Consider the following 22,173-nt stretch of genomic DNA (forward strand, 5'->3'; position numbering starts at 1 on the left):
TTTGTCAGACACAGTTTCTGTGCTCTCAGGTCTTATAAATTTATTAGTTCCAAATCTTAATGAAGAATTTCATCCCGAAGGGTTATGGGCAGAAGAAATGAGTACACAGGCAATGATAGCACAGAGAAAAAATGAAGTCAAATGAATTTACTCAAAAATTGTTGATTGGTTACACAGCAAATTGGTTAAATGTGTATCAATAGACTATGCTGAAACAGTTGGTGATGATCGTGCGGAAGATGAAAACATCAACTTACAAGATCCTGTAGAATATTTACAACCGTTAACACTGTCCGGTCTTCCACTGGCCGAATTACTGTTGAAAGAAGGATGTATCGTCATAATGTTATTGTGTAATTTATGTATGAGTGATGGGCTATGCAGTAGGACAAGATTAGTTGTATTAAAAGTTGGTTGAACAATTCTGACATGTAAAATTTTAACAGGTGACAAGAAAGGTAATGTAGTACATCTTCCGTGGATAACATTAGACACCAAAGGAGATCTTGATATGCTGTTTGTATTAAAACGTTTACAGTTTCCCATTAGAATAGATTTTGCTATGACAAATAACAAATCACAGGGACAAACATTCCAAAAAGTCGGTTTATTTATTAGAGAGAAAGAAACGATATTCACTCACGGGCAGTTATACGTTGCGTCGTCACAATGTAACTCCAAACACGGAATCAAAATTCAATGCGATATTGACAAAAAAGTTAATTCCAAATATTGTTTTTACTGAAGATTTACAGTAAAAGTGTAAGTTTAAAAAGTATTTGCATGTTAATTTCAAAGCCAAACAGAATGAAAACATATAACTTAATGAATACCTCTAACACAACATGAAACATAATTTTCTTTCAATTTATTATGTTTTACTATTTTTTACTATGGTTAATTACTCACTGTAATGTAAAATAGTTAGGTCTATTATGCATATGTAACAATTCCCATGAAAATAACAATCTGTTTAAATTGTACATCCGCTTCCACATACGCAAGTGACAAAGCCGCGAAGTTGCTAGCGTGTAGCGAGCATGGGGCAGACCCCCCTAGTCTTATTAAAAGTTATTTGTAAAGTCAAATCTAAAACATGTAGTGCTTGGAGATGTCACCTGCCTCCCAAGTACTATTTAAACAATATTGAGTTGGTTCTGCAATATGGGCTGCTGTCTTCTGTAAGTCAATGACGTTGTGTTCTCTGAGGAAACTGAGCAAGCAGAGTTTTGGTTTGGGAACGCAGCAGCTGAGGCTTCTAACTGAAAGACTAAACAAGCTTCCATAAGCATTCATTATAAGAAAAATAAGCAAGCTTTCACATTAGTACACATATATATTTTGCATAGCTTTTAAACTTATATGTCACTTCTTCTTTATGAATCATTATAATAATGAATCAAGTTACTGCAAAATGTATTAAACTAGCTAGCTTTAAACTTTGTTGTTATATGCTGTCACACACAAGCAATTAGGGAGAAGCTAAAGAACCCAACAAGCAGCGCAGCACCGTAAGGCAGGGGACAGTGACAGTGTACTAACCGCTCTCTCTTTATTTCAACAGGAAAGACAAGAAAACACTGCCTTGAATTTGTCTCCAAAACCCTAGCCAGAAGTCCGAGCCGCTTCCGGGTTCCTTGATTTCCTCTGGTCCTCTAATGATGACGTCACTCCATCCCAAGATCCTCAGCACCTCCTTTCCCAGCATTCCCACTTCTGTTCCCATCTCATAAAATGTAAGTGTTTCGCTATACTCATTGTCATTTTTGATGTACTTCATGACTGACCGTTTTTTGCTTGGAACATGTTCTTTACAGTATACGGGGATGGAATCCCCAACCCTTAAAAGTTGTTTCTGTGTTTTCTTCACAGTGCTTGTATTTTGTCTTTCTTCCAAGCAGTCAGGTAGCACTATGCTTGTCTGATCAGGACCTCTGCACCTTAGCCCTTATCAGTGAAGTTGCATCCTGCCACCTACCAGCCCATGATTTTAGCCTGAAGAGATGTTAGTGCAACAAACAAGTATTAGTTGAGCAGTCCAGTTTTCACATGTGGGTCCTCCTGGTTCCAGTTGAGCAGTCTAGTTTTCACATGTGGGTCCTCCTGGTTCCAGTTGAGCAGTCTAGTTTTCACATGTGGGTCCTCCTGGTTCCAACTAAATTCTGAGAACTGATTAACCAAAAAGTCATCAATCTTTAACAGCCCAGGATTAGGAGTGTGAGAATGCAGGGAGGGGTAATTGGGTGATGCTAATCTCCAGGTAGCACATATGTCCTTCGAATCAAAGTGGCTATTATGAGAATGTGTGGATTTGGAAGGACAATTGTTATGAGAAGGTGAACTGACTGGGAAGGAACATTGTTATGATAAGGTCTATGGGGCAAGGTAACTGTTGTGAAAAAGACCACAGGACCAGGTGATTGTTATGAGAAAAGGTATTGAGCGATTTCATTATCATGAGAAACCATGTACAGCAGATGATGAGAAACAGTGTGAAGTGGGGACATTTTGAGGTAAGAATTGTAATAAATATGAGACTCACCCAAAGCAAGGGGCTCACTTCATTGAACTGAGACAGGCTTTATGTCCTCTGCTGTGATTTCAAGGGCTTTGCAATAAAGTCTATTCTGACTGGTCATCCAGAGACTATGTGTGTTTTTTCTGAAGAAGTTTTCTCCACGACAGTACTTCTTACTTTTCCTTTAGTTTAACAATAGAATCCTGATCCATCCCGACCGGCTTCAAAGATGTGTTTCTAATTTGATTGGCATCCTTAAATTACTTGTTGTGGGCATGTACAGTATGTCTCATCCTCATTGATGTTCTTTGCTGTCAGAAAAGGCTGCAACTCCTCCTGAGTTATACCGTTGAGAAATCTGATATAAGCACTGCTGTATCAGATAGATAGATAGATAGATAGATAGATAGATAGATAGATAGATAGATAGATAGATAGATAGATAGATAGATAGATAGATAGATAGATAGATAGATAGATAGATAGATAGATAGATAGATAGATAGATAAACTTGGTTTGTTTGAAATTTGGAGTTTTACAGAAGCTCGTTAAAAATGTAATAATATGTGAAAGGGAATCTTGTGTTCTCATCTCTCAATCAACACAGTGAAGATTCACATTTAACTTGAATAGAGATATTTTACTTAACAAACAACCTATTAGGAATATGTTAACTATATTGACAAAAGTCATCAAATACACAAACACACAGAATGTGACATACAAATCGCACTAATATATGCAACACATCCCTCTTATCAAATAGTTTACTCCAGCACTATATACTGTACATATATTAATTCTAGCACTCATTGGTTGTTATTTACTATTATAAAAATTATTACTGCAGAACAATCTTACAATACAAAGTTATTTATATCTGATTAATAAATCTTTGATGAGGTTTAATCATTCTATGAGACCCTCTTAACAGAAGTTTCTCCTTTGTGTCCCTTTGTTTGGTTCTACCTCAGAATCATTTATATCATGCTCACCATTTAATTGAGACTCTCATCTGTGACATTTTCTTCATTGTCTGGTGCATCCAAAAAAAGTCTGCAATTCACTGTATAAATTACACCTGACATGACCTATGTGCCATATTTTGCAGAACTCGTGCTTTAACATTCCATTTTTTAACATGAGGCAACTCTACTTTGTCATTTGGTTTCAAATCCTTTTGCAACTCTATCATAATAAGTTTTCAGTAATTATGTTCTTCTCCCGTCCATTATGCTTGTGCTGTGCATTTCTAGTTTTAAGCTTTCTTTAAATAACAACAACAACAACAACTTTTATTTATATAGCACATTTTCATACAAATAATGTAGCTCAAAGTGCTTTACATGATGAAGAAAGTGGAAAAAAAAAGACAAAGTAAGAATTAAAATAAGACAACACTAATTAACATAGAACAAAAGTAAGGTCCGATGGCCAGGGAGAACAGAAAAAACAAAAAAACTCCAGACGGCTGGAGAAAAAATAACATCTGCAGGGGTTCCAGGCCATGAGACCACCCAGTCCCCTCTAGGCATTCTACCTAACATAAATGATCAGTCCTCATTGTATTCAGGGTTCTCATGGAAGGACTTGATGATGACGGTCACATGGACTTCTGGACTTTAATCCATCAATGTAGGGACATCACGGAGCTTTGATTAGGTGGTGGTGGCGGTGCAGGTCGCCACCACAGAAAACCGGAAAAAGGACAGAAGAGAGAGTAGGGGTTAGTATGGATTTTGGAGCCACCATGAATAGTAATGATAATTAATTGAATATACAGAGCATCAGGATTAAACTAAAACAAAGCTATGAGAAAGCCATGTTAAAGTAATGTGTTTTAAAGTGCTCCACTGTATTAGCCTGGCGAATTTCTATTGGCAAGCTATTCCAGATTTTAGGTGCATAACAGCAGAAGTCCGCCTCACCACTTCTTTTAAGTTTAGCTCTTGGAATTCTAAGCAGATACTCATTTGAGGATCTAAGGTTACGATTTGGAATATAAGGTGTCAGACATTCAGAAATATAAGATGGAGTGAGATTATTTAAGGCTTTGTAAACCGTAAGCAGTATTTTAAAGTCAGTTCTGAATGACACGGGTAACCAGTGTAGTGACATCAGAACTGGAGAGATGTGCTCGGATTTTCTTTTCCTAGTTAGAATTCTAGCAGCTGCATTCTGCACTCATTGCAATTGATTGATGTCTTTTTAGGGTAGTAAAAGCTCAACTGTAGATATACTATTTCACAGATGAGTAGACCTGTAATTCAACAAGGTAAGATATGGACCAAAATCCTAGTATGTAGAGTCAAATGCCTAATTTTATTACGTTAATGGTCATTTTACACAATTTTCTAGCAAACCATTCAACTGTGGATAATTTGGACTTTGAGCTACATGTTTACACTCATATACAATATAATCTTGTCTATTCATCCATCAATCCATTTTCTTAGCTAAACTATGCACAGCTAAACTGCAGCCCATTGTCAATCATTCTCACATCAGAAATACCTTTGACACGCCTCTAATTTAATTTTAGTTATTACCTCCAATGCAGAAGTATATTTTCAGCAATGCCATTTGTGGATAGTTTGGATAATAAATCCTGTAATAATATATAGGTTTTTCCTTCAAAACAAATAAGTCTGCTCCTAACCTGCTTCGTGGTTTCACCATTTCTGGGTTCTTGTTCCACACTGGCTCCTTTCTCTGGCTTGCTCTGAATGTTTGACATGTTTCACATGACATTGCTTTTTCAATATATGCACTTATGTTAGGCCAATAAAGTACAGTCTTCAGATTTCTTTTTGATTTCTCCACACCAAGATGTCCTTTGTGGATTTTAAAAAGTATGTTACGCTGTAGGACCTTAGGTAAAACAACCCTAGAACCTTTAAATGATTCTCCATTTACTGTAAGACTGACCATTCATCTCTGTACTGATTGTAAACACAAACACCATGTAACTTCTTTACTGTAATGACTTCTTTCAAAACATCATCTTCAGCTGTAGCTCTTGTTACCTCATCTGAGACAGGACAATTCTTTCTAATTACGGTAATATGAATAATTTCACCCCACTCATACTTTTCCAGCTCCACCAAATAGTCAAATGTTTGGGACAATATGTCACCCATCAATAGTTGTTTACCAGAATGTATTTCTCCATTTTAATAAATAGCTTTTGTACCCTCTGATTGCATTTGCTAAACCTTTCTTTGCAATAGTTCTCTTCCACCTTCTCTCTGTCTTTATCACACCTCCCTTCTGGGATATAGGCTGTCAACTGGAGTTCTCCAAACATCTCGGTACTGAGTCAGTTATCCAGCTGTCTCCAGGAGTATGCCATCCTCTTAACATCTTCCTCTATGTCATGCCACCAAGAATTTCTTAGCCAATCTCTTTCCCTCTTTCACTGGGGGCTCTATGTAATGGCTTGTCTGGTTTGCGGATGCTGTGGCCTAGCCACCTCCATCATTGCCAGAGAATCTCTTCCTTCCCTGGCTCTTGTTTTGTTTGCTGCCACAATTCCTGGTTTCAGGGGTGAACTTCTCCAGACTAGTGGTAAGGTTGTCCTCCTTGCATTGCAAGCAATCTTTACTTCTATTTGGGAGACAGGTGTCATCTCAGCTGACTGGAAAACAGGACTTGTCGCCCTGCCTGGAAAGGGAAGGGTGATCGCCTGGATTGCGGCAATCACAGGGTGATAACACTGCTCTCGGTGCAAGGTAAGGTCCTTGCTGTGGTCATCCTCAATAGGATCCATTATAATTTGGTCTCCTACCAGCAATAGGAGCAGTCTGGTTTTACGCCTAAGAAGTCTACCATTGACCGCATCCTGGCACTGAGGGTTTCCATGGAGCACAAATGCGAATATTGGCAGAGTTTCTTTTTTCAGCCTTTGTCGATTTTCATAAAACATTCGCTCAGTTGATGGAGCTGCCATTTGGGATATTCTGAAATTTTGTAGGACCCCTCGAAGATATCATGGCCAGCCTGTATACTTATATTGGGAGTGCTGTGCAGAGTGGAGACGTGTTTCCCAGTTGATTTTGGGGTTTGTCAGGGGTGTGGTCTTGCTCCTACTCTGTTCAGTGCTCGCATGGACTGGGTGTTGGGCAGGGTTGTTGGGTTCAGCGGCTGTGGGGCAATCCATTGGTGAAGAGTCACTGATCTTGATTTGCCCATGATGCTCTAATCTTCGTGGAGTCAATGGAGGCTCAGATCAGGGCTCTCGAGAGACAGAGAGGAGTCTGAGTGTCTGGGCTTGCGAGTGTCCTGGATAAAAAGCTCCAGGCCTTTAATGAACTCTTGGGCACAGACATCAGCAGTGGGTCTGTCTGCGGAGAGAATGTTGACCTTTTTGAGAGGATTACTTACCTCGGCAGTGACATTCATGTCTCTGGTGACTCTTCCAATGAAGTCAGTAAACGGATTAGGAGAGCATGGTGAGCCAAGAGGTCGCTGGAAAGGGTGTGTGGCGCTCCTGATATCTTTGCAAAAGGATGAAGGTCCAAGTCTTTAGAGTCCTGGTGCTTCCTGTTTTGCTATATGGTTGTGGGACATGGATGCTATCTAGTGATGTGAGATGAAGACTGGTATCCTTTGGTACTGTATCTCTTTGGAGAATCCTTGGTACCACTGGTTTGACTTTATGTCGAATCAGTGGTTGCTCACAGAGTCCGAATGAAGCACAATACCTGCATTGTGAGGGAACATCAGTTACGGCCTATGGCCATACAGAGCAAATCCCTGAGGGTGATCAGGCTCTCAGGATCCTCATTATTGAGGACCCAAGCGGCTGAACCAGGCCAAGGGGACACCCATGTAACACCTGGCTGCGGCAGATAGAGGGTCATTTTCGCAGGGTGGGACTGGATCGCGTGTCTGCATGGGGGATTGGCAACCAGGATCCCGAGCTGTTTCATCATGTGGTAGGTGCAGCAACACACTGTACCTGTGCATGCTCCCCAATCTGACCTGACCTGACTCTAAACAATCTTAACTCTATCTTGTGTCACTTCTCTCCCGAGAATGTAATTTCAGTTTGTCTGAAATGACATTTATTAGCATTTAGTTTCAAACCACTAGCTTTAGCAGTTTTTAGTGTTAATTTAAGCCTTTTGTGATGCTTCTCCAGTGATCATCTTCATATTAAAGTACACTGGTACATTCTGAAAAACTTGTTGAACTTGTTGAAGCTTTTCTTTAAAAAGCTTCAGATGAAGATGTTAATTCAAAAGATAACCCTTTGAACTAATACCTTCCAAACGTAGCATTAAAAGTGCAGAGTCTTGAACTCTATTTGTCAAGACATGTTTGCCAGAAGCCTGCCAAAGCATAAAGCTTAGAGAACGTCCCCGAAAATATGTCCTCTGGTTGGCAACTGAAAATGTTTTCTCATAATATAATATTTAATTCTTTCGGATCAACACAACCTGGGAATTCCATATTTTTCAACTATTTCAAGAGAATGCACCCATTGTGCTTTTTCTGTTTTGCATAGTTATATTTTTTGCTTTGAAGTTTTTTTCATTTTGTGAACAGTGTCTCCTAACTTATTTGAGCCCAAAGATTTAATTCTGTTTTGAGTTATTTCTCTTGCTTGGGAAATGTGTGTGACTTTTTCATGCATGAGATCAGCTTCCCATAGCAGCTGTTCATGCATCCCGTTGTCTCACACACCCATAACAATCCTATCATAGATAAGTCAGTCAGTCAGTCATTGTCCAACCCGCTATATCCTAACACAGGGTCACAGGGGTCTGCTGGAGCCAATCCCAGTCAGCACAGGGCGCAAGGCAGGAACAAACCCTGGGCAGGGCGCCAGCCCACCAAAAATCGTGGATTAGTGAATCAGTGAAATGTCCAGAATTACATGGCTAGCTTTTCAATTTGAAATCCATGATAAATTCGTACAGACTCTGTCCCATTCTAAACTTTACTGTTAAAACAAATATCTTCCATAAGTTTCATTTTTCTTTGGAGTTCAAAAAAGTTAAAACTTTTCAGTTACCAGTATGTAATTTTGTTGTTCCTCTTCATCCACAGAGCATCCATGCCTGCTGAAATTAAGAATATAGAAACTTTTTGACTATGTTCTTTCTCATCTGACTTCTGTTACAGTTAGATGCACTGCAAATCTTTGTATATATTTGTTCAAGTGATCTTTAACATTTGTTCTAATTCAGTCCATGATTTTAGGTATTGTTCTATTATGAAATTTCATTTTTCAAGTTTAGCTTTCCACGTAATTATTTAAATTTTTTGTGTCCATGCTTTTGTGTGTGGTATCATGTCATGTTCACATCTCAAATCCTTAATTTGACAAACATTACAATGATGTGCATCCCATTAAGAATAAAATTAACTTATCCCCATAAAACAGAGCCATGCCTCATGTATACAAACATGCAGAAAGTGACATACAAATCACAGTACTTTCATATAACACAGGGAACAAGGTACATTTCCTGAAACCGCAGAAATAAAGTGAAAGATATTCCCTAATGAGCTTTTTGAATTTTAGATCTTGCAGTTGGCATTGAGGGTCTGCACAGAATGGATTTTCTCTGGGCCTTTTTCCCCTTAAGTACAAGTCTGTCCATCTTGTATTAGCTTTTCTGGTTTTATTCAAACTGGCTGTACTTTCTGGTCATATATGATATACACACTAACACCACATTACATTTATACATATGATAAATGTTCACAGTGTTTTGAAGGACACCCCAAAGCCAGATTCTATTTTCCATTTGACTTCTATTACACTCAACAGAAGTCCTAGCCTAATCTCACAGCATCACATGCAAGGCAGGCCAGTAGTGAACACTAACTCTATCACTCATACCTGGCTAATTCCATTCCTCCCTTTTCTGAACATGCTGTTCCAAAACACCTCAAAAGCACTTGGTGCAAGGCATGTGAAAGATTTAACCAGTTTAGCAAGACCCTTTGTAGACCTTGTTCCTGTCCTGTGTCATCCTAAATGTCCTGGCAATATGTGGTGATAGATAGTGTGATGGGTGGCCGGCTAAAGTTTCCGGCCCTCACCCCCAGGCCGCCAGGAGGAGCTCTCCCGACAGCATGGAAGTACCCCGAATTCCAGCAGGGCCTCATGGACTTTGTAGTTTCAATGCACAACCCTGCTGGATACCTTGGGGACCACCGGGAGTCGCTGTAGGGAGGCTGTTGGACTCTTACGTGCCCTATAAGCCAGAAGTGCGTCATGATCACATGACAAGAAGAAACAACGTGCTTCCAGGTTGAAGAAAAAGGACTTTTTACCCTGACCCGGAAGTAATAAGGACTTGTGGACTGTTGGGCAGGAACACCTCCGGGTCAGGGGCTATAAAAGGACTCTGGGAAAGCCCAGACATTGAGCTGAGCTGGGAGGAAGGGTGGCGAAGTGTCTGGGAGTGGAGGATTGGTATTGTGATTAATTGTTGGATTGAAGAATTGATTATTAATATTTATATGTGTAGTGTGGAGTGTAGTGTGCTTGGTGCACATTATTATTATTTAATAAATAATAATTATACTTTTACCTCGTGGCTGGCTTTGTACCTGAGGGTTCAAGGGAGCTCTAGCGCCCCCTACTGCTACAATAGATAGATAGATAGATAGATAGATAGATAAAACCTATCTATCTATCTATCTATCTATCTATCTATCTATCTATCTATCTATCTATCTATCTATCTAATTCATCTTGCAAGAAATACTGTGTAGGAACCAATCTTTAATGGGATACTAGTTTATCACATACAAACTAACTCACACACCCACCACCAATTCTGAATCACAATTCAATGTAAGAACTAAAAATTTAAAGGCAGCTTACCCTTTAATGCTGGTACCTGCAAGCAGATGAACATAACAGTTGTATTGCATTTTCACATAAACTACCTGCAGGTGGATGTACTTCTTCTATTGTTCCACTAACTTCTTCATTCCTTGGGAGAAGATACTTTTCGTCTGCTCCCAAATCCAGGTCTGCACTGCTTCCTTAACCTCCTCTTCAGAGGTGAACCTCTGACCATGCAGAGCATCTTTAAGTGGACCAAAAAGGTGTCAGTCAAATGGTGCTAGATCAGGGCTGAAAGGGGGATGTAGAAGATGTTCAAACCACATTGCTTCCACCTTTGTGGTCGCTGCATGAGGTCATGAGTTGTCATGGAGCAGCAATACTGTTGCAACCTCCACGCTCTGTTGCTTGTGCAGTAAGATATTGGGTACCCATCTTGCTCAAACTTTATGGTACACCAAGTCATCATACACTATGGCATGTACAGATCCATAAGTGATATCTGAATGTGCTGTAAGAGCAGATAAAAAATCTGTCAGTCTTCTCTCATGAAGGCATTCGCCATGTTGATGTGGGCTTGAGTGCATGAGGTTGATGGTCGACCAGATCAAATTTCATCAGTTACACTTGTTCTTCTTGCTTTAACCCTCTCTTTCAATTCATAAAGTTTTCCCTTCTGTATAGTACCAACATCCTCTGATGAATTTTAGCATGTTTCACTCCCTCTGCCCAAAGAAATCTCATTATGGTGTGCTGTTCATCAATAGTGCAATCAAATAGATGCATTTTCCCCATTGCTTCACATTTACAGTAGATAGTTTATTTGTTTTTTTAACAAACTAATAGCTTATCACTTTATTTTTTTTGTAGATGTAAAAGTAAATTGCTTTGGAATTGGAGCAGAGCATACCATTGAAAGACATCTAAAAATAGTTTGACAAATTGATTTTTTTGTCTCATAGATTTTATTGAGTGGTAAGATATCATGTACATCTGTCTGTTAATATCTATTTGTCCATCCTCCACTGCTACAAAAGGAGCTCACTATGGATACGCTTTGGCTATCAGACTTACATCTATTCCCTTCCTGAGTAAAACTAGCTGCCTTATTCGGCTTGTTGGTGGCCAAATCCCATGGCTCAAGAGCAGACAATGGAGGCCAAAGTAAAATGCTGACTTCAGGGCCCAGGATGGTTGGCAGTACTATTCAGTTGCATGGTATATAAATAGCCCACTTGCAGCGCTTTGGGACTGAAGAGCGCTTTTGTGGAACCTTCTTTGTGCACAGCTTTTTGGGGAGGTCAGGTGAGTGTTGTCTATTCAAATTATTTAATTTTGTTTTAAATATATTTGTTCTCAGCCAAAAAGCATAGTTTGTGCTACTGGGTCAGGGAGGAAATAAAAAAGCAAACAATGGTAGTATGGTATGTGTGTATGTGTGTGTGTGAGTATTTATGTAAAATCATTTGGATTAAAATAACAGCACTTCACTGTGGCATATGAAGCATGTGATGAAATAAAAATAACCAACCAATAAACATAAGATGCTATTTACATATATTATTACATTCTTAATAGTAATTTAATATAATCATACACTATAAAAGTATATATTCATCACACTGCAATTTGATACATTTTTAATATACAGGGGACATGAGGGTTTTCATCCCACAACCCGCATACATACAGTATGTTAACTGGTGATTCTCTGTGGGCCCAGTGTGAGTGAGTGCCCACTGTGATGGACTGTTGTCCCATTCAGAGTTCATTCCCACCTTGCACCCTAATGCTGCTGGGACAGGCACCAGCTCGACCCTAACATGAATGGATTAGCAGGTACAAAACAGATCAATGGATGGATTTTGTTGTAAAGGACAATCTCTGCTCACCTTTATGTCTGCATGGATTGTTCTCCCATACTCTCCTTATAAGTAAAGGTGGGTTTGCATTCAACTAGCATCCTGTGCAGGAATTGTTCGTGTCCAGCAACAAATACTGTTGGAATAGGCTTTGGCCATCAGAAACCACATATTGGGTTTAATGTGTTCAGTCAGTGGATGGATGGATATTTATGTATGTTGTAGAGCAGAGGTTACCACTGCTACTTCACAATTCTAAGAACCTGAATTCAAAACCCAACTTGGAATGGCATTTACATGAATTTTCTCAGAGTATCTCGGCTTCATTCTACATCTCATAGAAGTGTAGGTTACTGAATGTTAGTTGGTTTGGTTTTCGAAAGAACGTGCATATGTATGTCCTAGGATGGATGTGACATGATGTGACTTTGTAATGGAAAAGGTGGACAATCTGAGAATATAAAAGCTATAAAATGGAGCAAGCGCACAGCCTTATGACATAAAATATCTACCTCACATGAGGGGCTGCAGTGTAGTTGACAGTAAATTGATAGCCTTGGAGTGACTGCCCCCACCTCCCAAATTTAATAATGTTTGTTGTTTCAGGTTTCAGAAAAATCAGAAAACAGGGAAAATGGCGCAGATTAATCCTATGCCGATGGGACCCTGGAAGGTAAGGACACTTTTTAATAATCTCAATACATGTTCTTATAGTTGATTTGGGGGGGGGGGGGGGGTTTGGGGGTTGGGAGCAACTGAGAATACGTTGCCACACCCACCACACAACAAACCCCCTGGATCAGGACCAGAGTGCTGCGGGTGACACCTCTGCACCACACTGGAACAATGTGAGTTTCTTTTACACTGGCTGGAGTGCCAGTCCTGTCACCAGCCCCCAAGTTTGTTCTGTAAGTTGCAGGACCTGCTGGCAGCGCTGGATGATGATTAACATCATACCCAGGATGTTTCTAGCTCATGTTGAAATTTTATTGATATGCATGCATAATGCAGTTGGATGCTTTGCTGCATATCTCAAGAAGTATAAAACAAGCAACAGACAATGAAGATAACACCAGACTGTATACACACATCAGATAAGCTCAAGCAGTTGTCAATTTCAAAGGTTCTTGGGTAGCCAATGACATTTTCTAAAAATGTCACGTATTCATAGAAATACAAGCACATAAGGTCAGAGAAGTAAGAATCACTTGCGTAATTTTGCATCTACATATGCATTAAAAATAAAACAAAAGTCTAGATGAGAAACAAGGCCAACGCAGAAAGCAGAAACATAGGCTGATAGTGTATAGTGTATCTTGGTTAATAAAGTGTTTGTCTGTTATAAAATAAACCCCCAAATATTATTGTACTCAACATTTATTTGCTGCTAGCTCCAGGCTTGGCACATGTCATTTGCTCATTCCCCCCATTTGAATATCTTTTCTTTCCACATCCCAGATATGTGTGTTAGGTTAATTAAACTGGTGTATCCAGAGCAAGTGTGGCTGTCCTGCAACAACCTCTGCTCTGTCCAGTGTTGTGCCCTCCTTGTACCCAGTGCTGTCTGGATGGACCCCAGTCCTCTCTGACTGTGAGCTGGGTAAGGGGATGAAAGGATGGACAGATGGTTTGAAGTCTCTTCCTTCAAATGGCCATATCAGATGTTGCTCTTATCCTCGCTTCTTTCATTTTAGTTTCAGTGTCATCAACCATAGGCAATTAAAAGTTACTTATTTATGTAAAAGTGACATTACAGAGCTTATAGACTTCGGTCTTTTTTTAATTCTCAACTAGTATCTGTGCTTATTTTTCAATTTTTTTCATTTAGCACATAGCACACATGGTATTTGGTGCTGTTCTTGTCATTACATAACACTACCCCTTCTTTTAATAACAACCTGGCAACATCTTTTTTTGGTTTCTTTGCCTCAGATCACAGTCTACGATCAAGAGTGTTTCCAGGGCAAACGTATGGAGTTCACAGCTTCCTGCCAAAACATCATGGAGTGCGGCTTTGATAATATTCGATCACTTAAGGTGGAATGTGGCGTGTAAGTAAGGTGCCCAGAAGAGGCCAGCTTATCCTGCAATTTCATAAACTACATGAAGTGATTTAATTCAGAAATCTTAATTTATATTGTGCCATTCTCAGAGCATACCACCCAAAGCAGATTTATAGACACAGCCCAACTGAAATCAGTTCATATACAGTGTTTACAAAGAGAACAGATGTAGATAACAAAAGTAACTTGAGATTTTAATTGTACTCTTGAGTTTTAAGGTTGTGACAACCAGGGGGTGTAGCAGCTCCTCAAAACCCAGACACAACTCAACCAGACACAATCACTGGTTCAAATAAAGTCTTCTTTATCATTGGCAGTATCTTGAACAAGTGAGCTTTGACCAAAATAGCACAATCAATGATTCTGTAAGTTCCTTTCCTCTCTCCCTTCATTCTTCCAAATTAATTTTGCTGCCCAACTCTGATTCATCTGGGTAAAGCAGAGTGGTTTCTTTTCTACAAGACCAGGGAGTACTTTTGATGGCAGGGTCATAGCCTGTAGAAAGCACTTTCATGTCAAATGGAAGCCCCCAAAGTAGGGAGAACTCTCGGCAGTGCCCTCTGGTGGCACCCAGTGACCCAAACAGGGTTGCCCTTCCAGACTACAGGTCCCATGATACCGTGTGGGTATCCAAACTGGGATCATATCAGACCAGCACTGCCACCTCCTGTGTTGGGGGATAAACTGTCTCAGTCCATCCATTATGGCCCATATGCTCCAACTGGCAATCCTAGTTGGGTTGCTTCCCCATTACATTGTCCATCCATTATGGCCTCCCAGCCGGGTAAGCCATTCTTCTCCATCCCATTTGCAATGCTAGTCCTTCCACTTCAGTCCTTACAATGTTTATATCCGTAATATCAGAACTGAAAAATTATTTTTTGCAAGTTGTTGCATTCCACTAAAGTGAAAAGAAGTGCAACAGAAATAAGAAAAAAAGTAAGAATAACAAATGATTTGGCAGTAAGTCAATGAAAAATATAGGATCTTGTCTTTGCACCTGCTCTGAAGCCCATTTGAATCTCCAGTTTGGCTAGGTGACAGGTTAGCACTCAATGGGGTGAAGGACTAATTAGGCAGGGGACCACATCTCAATGGACATTTCTTGAGCCTGTCCTCAGTGTAGAATCTACTCTCTCTCTCTTTATATATATATATATATATATATATATATATATATATATATATATATATATATATATATATATATATATATATATATATATATATATATATATATATATATATATATATATAAAAGTTTAGCGAAATTGTGCAATGTGTTCATGTGACGTTTTCATGCAACGCTCATTTTTCTACAAAACCATACATCATATAGTATACATCTATATATCATTGTCTTGTCTTCATTAGGAATGATACTCTTATGTCAATATAACCAATTTAACGTGCATATGTAAAATAAAATACCTTATACACATCCTCTCCACTAAGAACAGTAGTAGTTCAGTTGTGTGTTAGCAGTCAACAAATAAAGCCTATGTTATGGCACATGCTTACAAATTGTAAAACTGCATAAATATTAAATTCCAGCAAAGTCATCACTGGTGATCATGCAGGAGAAGTCGTATTCCTTCTGTGTATTAAGTTAGATACTGGCAATTGGCAATACTTCAGCAAGCAGATTACCATTTATGTTGCACAGATGACAATTTCCAATAGTTTTAGCATTTGCTAAACTATAAGCAAATCTCAGGGCCAGAGTTTTGACCATGTTGGACCCCCCCCCTAGTGTTATATAAAAAAATTAATTCAACTAAGCTGTTGTGCCTCAAAGCTTCTTGTGCAGTGGACATTAAAATAGAGTTGAAATTAAAAAAAAGAAGATCTAAAAAGCTCTTTACATATGTTCATGTCCAGCTTCAAGGGGAGTGGCAGGAGTGGAGGATGCTTTAATGGGTGCAGTCATCAACTCAGGACAAACTTTTCATTCTACTTCTCAATATGTTCCTTTTCTTCTAATTTCCAGCTGGGTGGGGTATGAACACTCCAGTTTCTGTGGGCAGCAGTTTGTCTTGGAAAGAGGAGAATACCCACGCTGGGAAGCCTGGAGTGGCAGCAATGCCTACCACGTTGAAAGGCTCATGTCCTTCCGCCCCATCTGTTCAGCTGTAAGTACTAGTCTTTATACACTTTGCTCAGCTCACATTATTTTAATCAAATTCACTGTAATTGAGATGCTAACCAACTAATTTGCTTTTTTTATTTTTTTTAACTTAGAGGCTAATCCAGTATTTATTTGCACATACTGTAGTGGCATGTTGCTTCCTTCTTTCAGCATTTACTGTGTCTTTACAGCAATGCCCATCTTTTTGAATGTAATCTCATTTGTATATCAAACTACTGGTTAAGATTTTGCTCTTTTATTTCTTTTAAAATATATTTTGTTAAAGCAGCAGCATTATGATGAGCACACAGTGGCTGACCACAACTTAAGACTAAAGGCAGTGCCACATTTTTTGATATAAAGTTGACGACTGCAGTTGCTGATCTTTTTGCCTGTGGATGTCAGGTGACAAGAAATCACAGCGGTTGTCCAATTAGACAGTTCAATAACAACATTCTAGGACAGTTTCACGTTTCCAAAGTATCATGAACTCACCTCTTTTTCTGACAGCTAATAAACGTGCTGCCTGACTGCACTGGTGCTGTATCATAGCTTACCAGCTATGCCGAGTTCAGCCACAATCTTGACTTTTTTTTAAAAAAACTTTTTCCATTCTGTGGAAGACATTCAACAGATAAGCCTCTCTTCTGTTTGTAAGATACAAAACTCCCATGTTCCTTTTTCCTCGTAGCTGCATTAGAATATAATAACAAGTATTACGAGAACAGGTTATTCAGTTCAACAAGCTTAGCCATCTTATTCACTTTAGATGTGTCTATCATTCATTGTAGGAAGACAAACTTTCTACCACTTGTGCAAAATCTGCTCTTAACAAGTTTCCACCCATGTTCGCGTGGTCTTGTTGCAGAATGTATTTTAAAATAACAGCTGGGATCCACTGTATTAATTACTACCAGAATTTTAATAAATTTTGATCATATCATCTCTGAATCTCCAGTTGCTTAAACTGAAAATTCAAACTGTTTCAGTCTTTCTTCATAGCTCATACCTCTTAGGAATCAGCATAGTTGCTCTCCTCTGAACTTTCTCTAGCGCTGCTATGTCTTTTAATAATATAGAGACCAAAATGGCACAGAATTCTTCAGGTGAGGCCTCACTAGTGAGTTATATACAGCTTAAGATGTACTCCACACATTGTGATCTTTAACATAACATCCTATAAGCTTTTTTGATTGCTTATGTACACTGTCTAATGAGTCCACCATGACTCTGACTGCTTTGTACTCCCAGCAGGACGTTCTTTCCTTGGTTGTCAGCTTCCGCATAAAAATCAGCCTGCCCCTACAAGTTAAAAAAAAAAAAAACACACAACGTAATAAGTTCTTGTTGCTGCTGGTAAATGAAACTACAGAAAAACAAGATCAAACACTTAATAAAAATGAAGCTACTTAATAAAGGGACTAAATGGACTTCTGCTTGTCCATGTCAATAGCTTACATCTTTCTGAAAGCCATATGATGTCACACGTAGAAGTATATATTTCTAACTCTAAGGAAAGAGAACACAAACAACATCAGCTAGAATAAGGGACAGGTCATTGATTAAATAAAGAGATTTCAATGAAATCCTGCAACCATAATGCTCCTCCTAACTCAGCTTGGGAAGCTTACCATTTTCAAAAGAAAGGGCCAAGATGTGCACAATACCTCCATAACAACGCTACCAGCTCATAAGGAACCATAGTTTTTCTGGATTTAATCTTTGAGATTTGAAAAAAAAAAAAAACAGTTCAATTATGTGACAATTTACTGCTATATCACAAACATAACTTGTTGCTTTTTTAAGATATTCCTAGTTGATGAAGTGAATTTTCTTTTTGCTTTCAACAAGTTGTATTTTTTTTTCTACTGGGTCAAGTCTTCCCCGACTTTCCTGTTAGTCAGAGCTTTAGTATATAATTTGTATTCTATTCAAAGCACAGGAAAATATAGTTTGACATACTGCAGTGTAGAGGGGGCAGGAGTGGGGGTGTCTACTCCTAATTCAAAGTTGCTCCAGTAGACGATGACAGCTCAGGGATTTCTGAAAAGAATCACTAGCTTGCCCCACAGATATGGTAATATGTCCTGTATAATCCTAACCAGTTAACAATTCTCCTTCTCTCACTATCTAGAACCATAAAGAGTCCAAGATGACTGTGTTTGAACGAGAGAACTTCATTGGCCGACAATGGGAAATCTGTGACGACTATCCCTCATTGCAGGCCATGGGGTGGTGCAACAATGAGATTGGATCCATGAAGATTTTGAATGGAGCGTAAGTGAATTTTTCTGAATTCAAACTTGCTGCCAACACTGCATTTTACTGAATGACAAGACAAATTCAGATATACCCTTACTGCTGTACATCTCATGGGGAGCAAATTAAGACGATACTGCCATAATTCAAGTAACGATAGCTTGAATTGTATTTTCTGATACTTAGACATGCTGGTTTCTACACTGTAACTCAGTTCATTATTTATTACCATTATGGGTGGCATGGTGGCACAGTAGGTACCACTGTTGCCTCTTGGATCCAGTGTCCTTACTTTGAGTCCTGTGGATGGACATTCTCTATGTGAAGTTTGCAAACAGAGTTTCCAAATTGGCAAGACAAATAGATTTTACTGTCTGGGTTTTTAATCACGCATAGATAATTTGGTTTAATTTATTATCGTATAGCGCTCTTCACTAAATGCTGACACAGAGAGGTGTGACAGGTTCACAGGTAGATACAAATACAAACTTTATCAATACTAATCACATAATGAGTTCACATAAAGACAGATTTGCTTAAATAGACAGGAAACAAAGTGGCTTGAAGCCTAATTAGCATAAATAACATCTGTCCATTAACTCATCATTGAAATATTGATCACTTGAGTCAGATCAGTATATATGATTTAGTAATATAATAAATTGAGTTTGGAGTCTGTATCATCCATTCAGCATATAAGTCAATGTGATCCATCTATCCATTTTCTAAGCCTGCTTATCCAGAAAAAAGTCACAGGGAAGCTTGTGCCTTTCCCAGCAAGCACTGGACACAAGGTAAGAACAATCCCTGGACAAAATACCAGCCCATTACATAGTGATCCCACACACATCAGGAGCCAACGTAGCATCACCAACCCATCTAACCAACTCATCTTTGGATTGTGGGAGAGAACCCATGGGAACATGCAAGAACATGAATCTCCTTGAACCCCAGTCTCCTTGTTGTGAGACAGCAGTGCTAACACTGCACCAGTGTACTACTCAGTCAATGGCATCTCACAAGAAATGGCAAGCTGGACCATGAGATTACAACAGCATTCTTACCACAAATTTCAAATCCTTCTTGCAAATTCTGTCCACATAATGAGGAATCCCTATGGGATTTCAAGGTGCACTGAACCTAGGAGGGCATTAAATATAAAAATAAAACCTACCTGAAAGTAATTTCACTCCTGAGGCTTACATGAAAATATTGACAAGTACAATATAGATACACAGTCAGTTGTACATTTTACAAGAGAGTGTTTTGAGCTAACATATGCTAATGTGGCTGCACTTCACAACAAGTTGTTGCTATATTTAATACCACAAGTTGAATTTAGAGATGCATTTAAGAAATGACACACTGATATGCTGTGATTTTTGTAAATCAAAGAACAGTCAAAGTGCTATGCAGTCACAAAGCAGCAAGCACAAGTCAAATATGGAACTAGCTATATATTTTAGAGCACAGGAGAGCCCAGTTCAGCTATTCCACTAATGCCATATTTTACAGCGGTAGCAAGCTAAGCTAAGAAACATTGTGACTGTAGAGCAAGCTCCATCCTTCCATTTTGTAACCTCACTTTTTTCACTAGGCACTTAGCAACTGATAGATATTTCAGATATTTTGTTAATGTAACAAAGGGTAAGTCTTGACCTTAGATACTCAGCCAGTGCCACATTTCACAGGTAAGATAAACATCAGATATGCAATAAACACATACATACCACTTGACTGTACTGTATATCTCACACTGGAACTGAGCCTCACTCCAAAGCTGCTACTGAAGTGCTGGTCTTTCTACACTACACCCTTCTAACCCTGATCCCTTAACATTGGCTGCAGCAATGCATCTACACATACTGAGTTGATAGTCTTTAGGGCCTACTATTCTTTAATTTTATGATATTTGACCCACAATACTCGGGCCGTGCCTCATATATTGTATGTTACTTGCTGGAAAAGTCCTGGCTCTTGAAATACTTAAGTTGTTTTTATTACCAGCTTTTGTCTTTATTCTCAGACCAGTCTTTTCTATCCATGCACAACAAAAAGCCTAATAAAAACCATACATGTGGGTGCTCAAACAGATAAAGGTCCAGTGTGAAGGTTTACATTACCCCATGATGACCAAAACACCAGGGGATGATGAACTGACCTCAAATGTGTATAATTTCTGTAAACATATCATTGACCCCTTTCCATCCAATGTTCCCTTTAAATTTCCTCTACAGTGAGATCATTGGAATAGCACTGCAGAAACATCTGACCGAATAACCTAAGACATATGTTCAACGGACAGAGTATCATTGAAAGTACACTATTCCTCCAAAAGCTCCCACAAGTGGATAAATGCTACATTTTCCATGAGTAAATATCATTTAAATTAGAGGCACACATGTACTTTCTTTAAAGTGAAAACTATAAAAATGTATGAATGGGAGCCAAAAATAAAAGCCCTTATGCCATCCACTGAGCCCAAACTATTTCTTAGCCATTTTCCTTTACTCCACAGATGGGTGTGCTACCAGTACCCAGGATACCGTGGTTACCAATACATCATGGAGTGTGACCATCATGGTGGCGAATACAAACACTGGAGAGAATGGGGATCTCACGCTCAGACCTTCCAGGTGCAGTCTATCCGTCGCATTCAGCAGTGAGCAGGACTTCTTCTTGATCCCTACCTAAAGTATCCCTTTTCACATCAGAGAGCAGCTGCAGGCTTGCAGTTTGGTGCTAACGTCTACTCACAGGTCTCTCCTATCCTACAAATGACACAAAGTCTGTACTATACTGTGAAACATCCCAGACTCTCACCATCTTCTACTTTCAGCTGTGCAAGAATAAAGTACAACACAATTATCATGCAAATGCAATTCTGCTTTGTGTGTTCTTCTTTAGATTCAAATGCAATTAGAAACTGGCTGTCCACCCCACTTTGTTATTCACAGGCAAAACAAAATTGTGTAAAGGTTTGCCAGGCATAATAAAAAGGTTCCTGCTTAAATATTAGCTGATACCTCTTGGAACTGTTAAAGCTTCCATGGAATCTCTTACACATCTTAAGATCTGTGCCTTGATTGGAGGAAGCTATGTTTGACAAGTCATTTTCATGTGTACATAGTAGTAGGCTGGTGAAGTACTGTGTTAGCCATTATGGATGGAATGAGAAGTGAAGCAAAATTACACCTTTTATTGGTCAGTTGAACAGGTTACAACAATCAAGCTTTTCAGGCAGCTCAGGTAAGTTGCAGACATGTGTCACACTTCTTATGTGTACACAGCGAAATTCTATGTAGTATGGCTTAAAACAAGCTGGCTTCCTCCATTCATACAAGTCTTCTGGCACAGAGTGATATAAAGGATATCACAAAAATGTCATCTTTTCTATTTCCAGGGGTGAAAAAATGAGAAACCTACAGAAGTGACAGGTTCCATGCATGTTCCCCATCTAGCAGATAATTGAGCTTTAGTTCTGTAAAAGTTTGCTGACATCAATGATTTACTATAGTACTATAAGGTCACT

The 22,173-nt window shown here is 39.0% G+C and overlaps 1 protein-coding gene across 1 annotated transcript; it reads left to right on the top strand.

Annotated features, from left to right (window-relative positions):
• The first annotated feature begins 11,292 nt into the window (after nt 1-11,292).
• Nucleotides 11,293-21,526, top strand: cryba1a (crystallin, beta A1a). The gene is made up of 6 exons (XM_028808319.2): nt 11,293-11,634; nt 12,798-12,864; nt 14,124-14,242; nt 16,245-16,386; nt 18,517-18,659; nt 21,160-21,526. The coding sequence occupies exons 2-6, from the start codon at nt 12,826-12,828 to the stop codon at nt 21,305-21,307; spliced, it is 591 nt and encodes a 196-aa protein (XP_028664152.1). The 5' UTR covers nt 11,293-11,634; nt 12,798-12,825; the 3' UTR covers nt 21,308-21,526.
• Nucleotides 21,527-22,173: the final 647 nt, after the last annotated feature.

The sequence above is a fragment of the Erpetoichthys calabaricus genome, chromosome 8 (assembly GCF_900747795.2).
Source record: "Erpetoichthys calabaricus chromosome 8, fErpCal1.3, whole genome shotgun sequence".
Taxonomy (NCBI): domain Eukaryota; kingdom Metazoa; phylum Chordata; class Cladistia; order Polypteriformes; family Polypteridae; genus Erpetoichthys; species Erpetoichthys calabaricus.

What these genes read in the sequence shown, in the direction of transcription:
- cryba1a (XM_028808319.2), top strand. Translation starts at nt 12,826, where the DNA reads ATGGCGCAGATTAATCCTATGCCGATGGGACCCTGGAAG. An exon ending in TGCCGATGGGACCCTGGAAG is followed by an intron (nt 12,865 to 14,123) that starts GTAAGGACACTT and finishes TCTTTGCCTCAG; the next exon opens with ATCACAGTCTACGATCAAGA. An exon ending in CTTAAGGTGGAATGTGGCGT is followed by an intron (nt 14,243 to 16,244) that starts GTAAGTAAGGTG and finishes TCTAATTTCCAG; the next exon opens with CTGGGTGGGGTATGAACACT.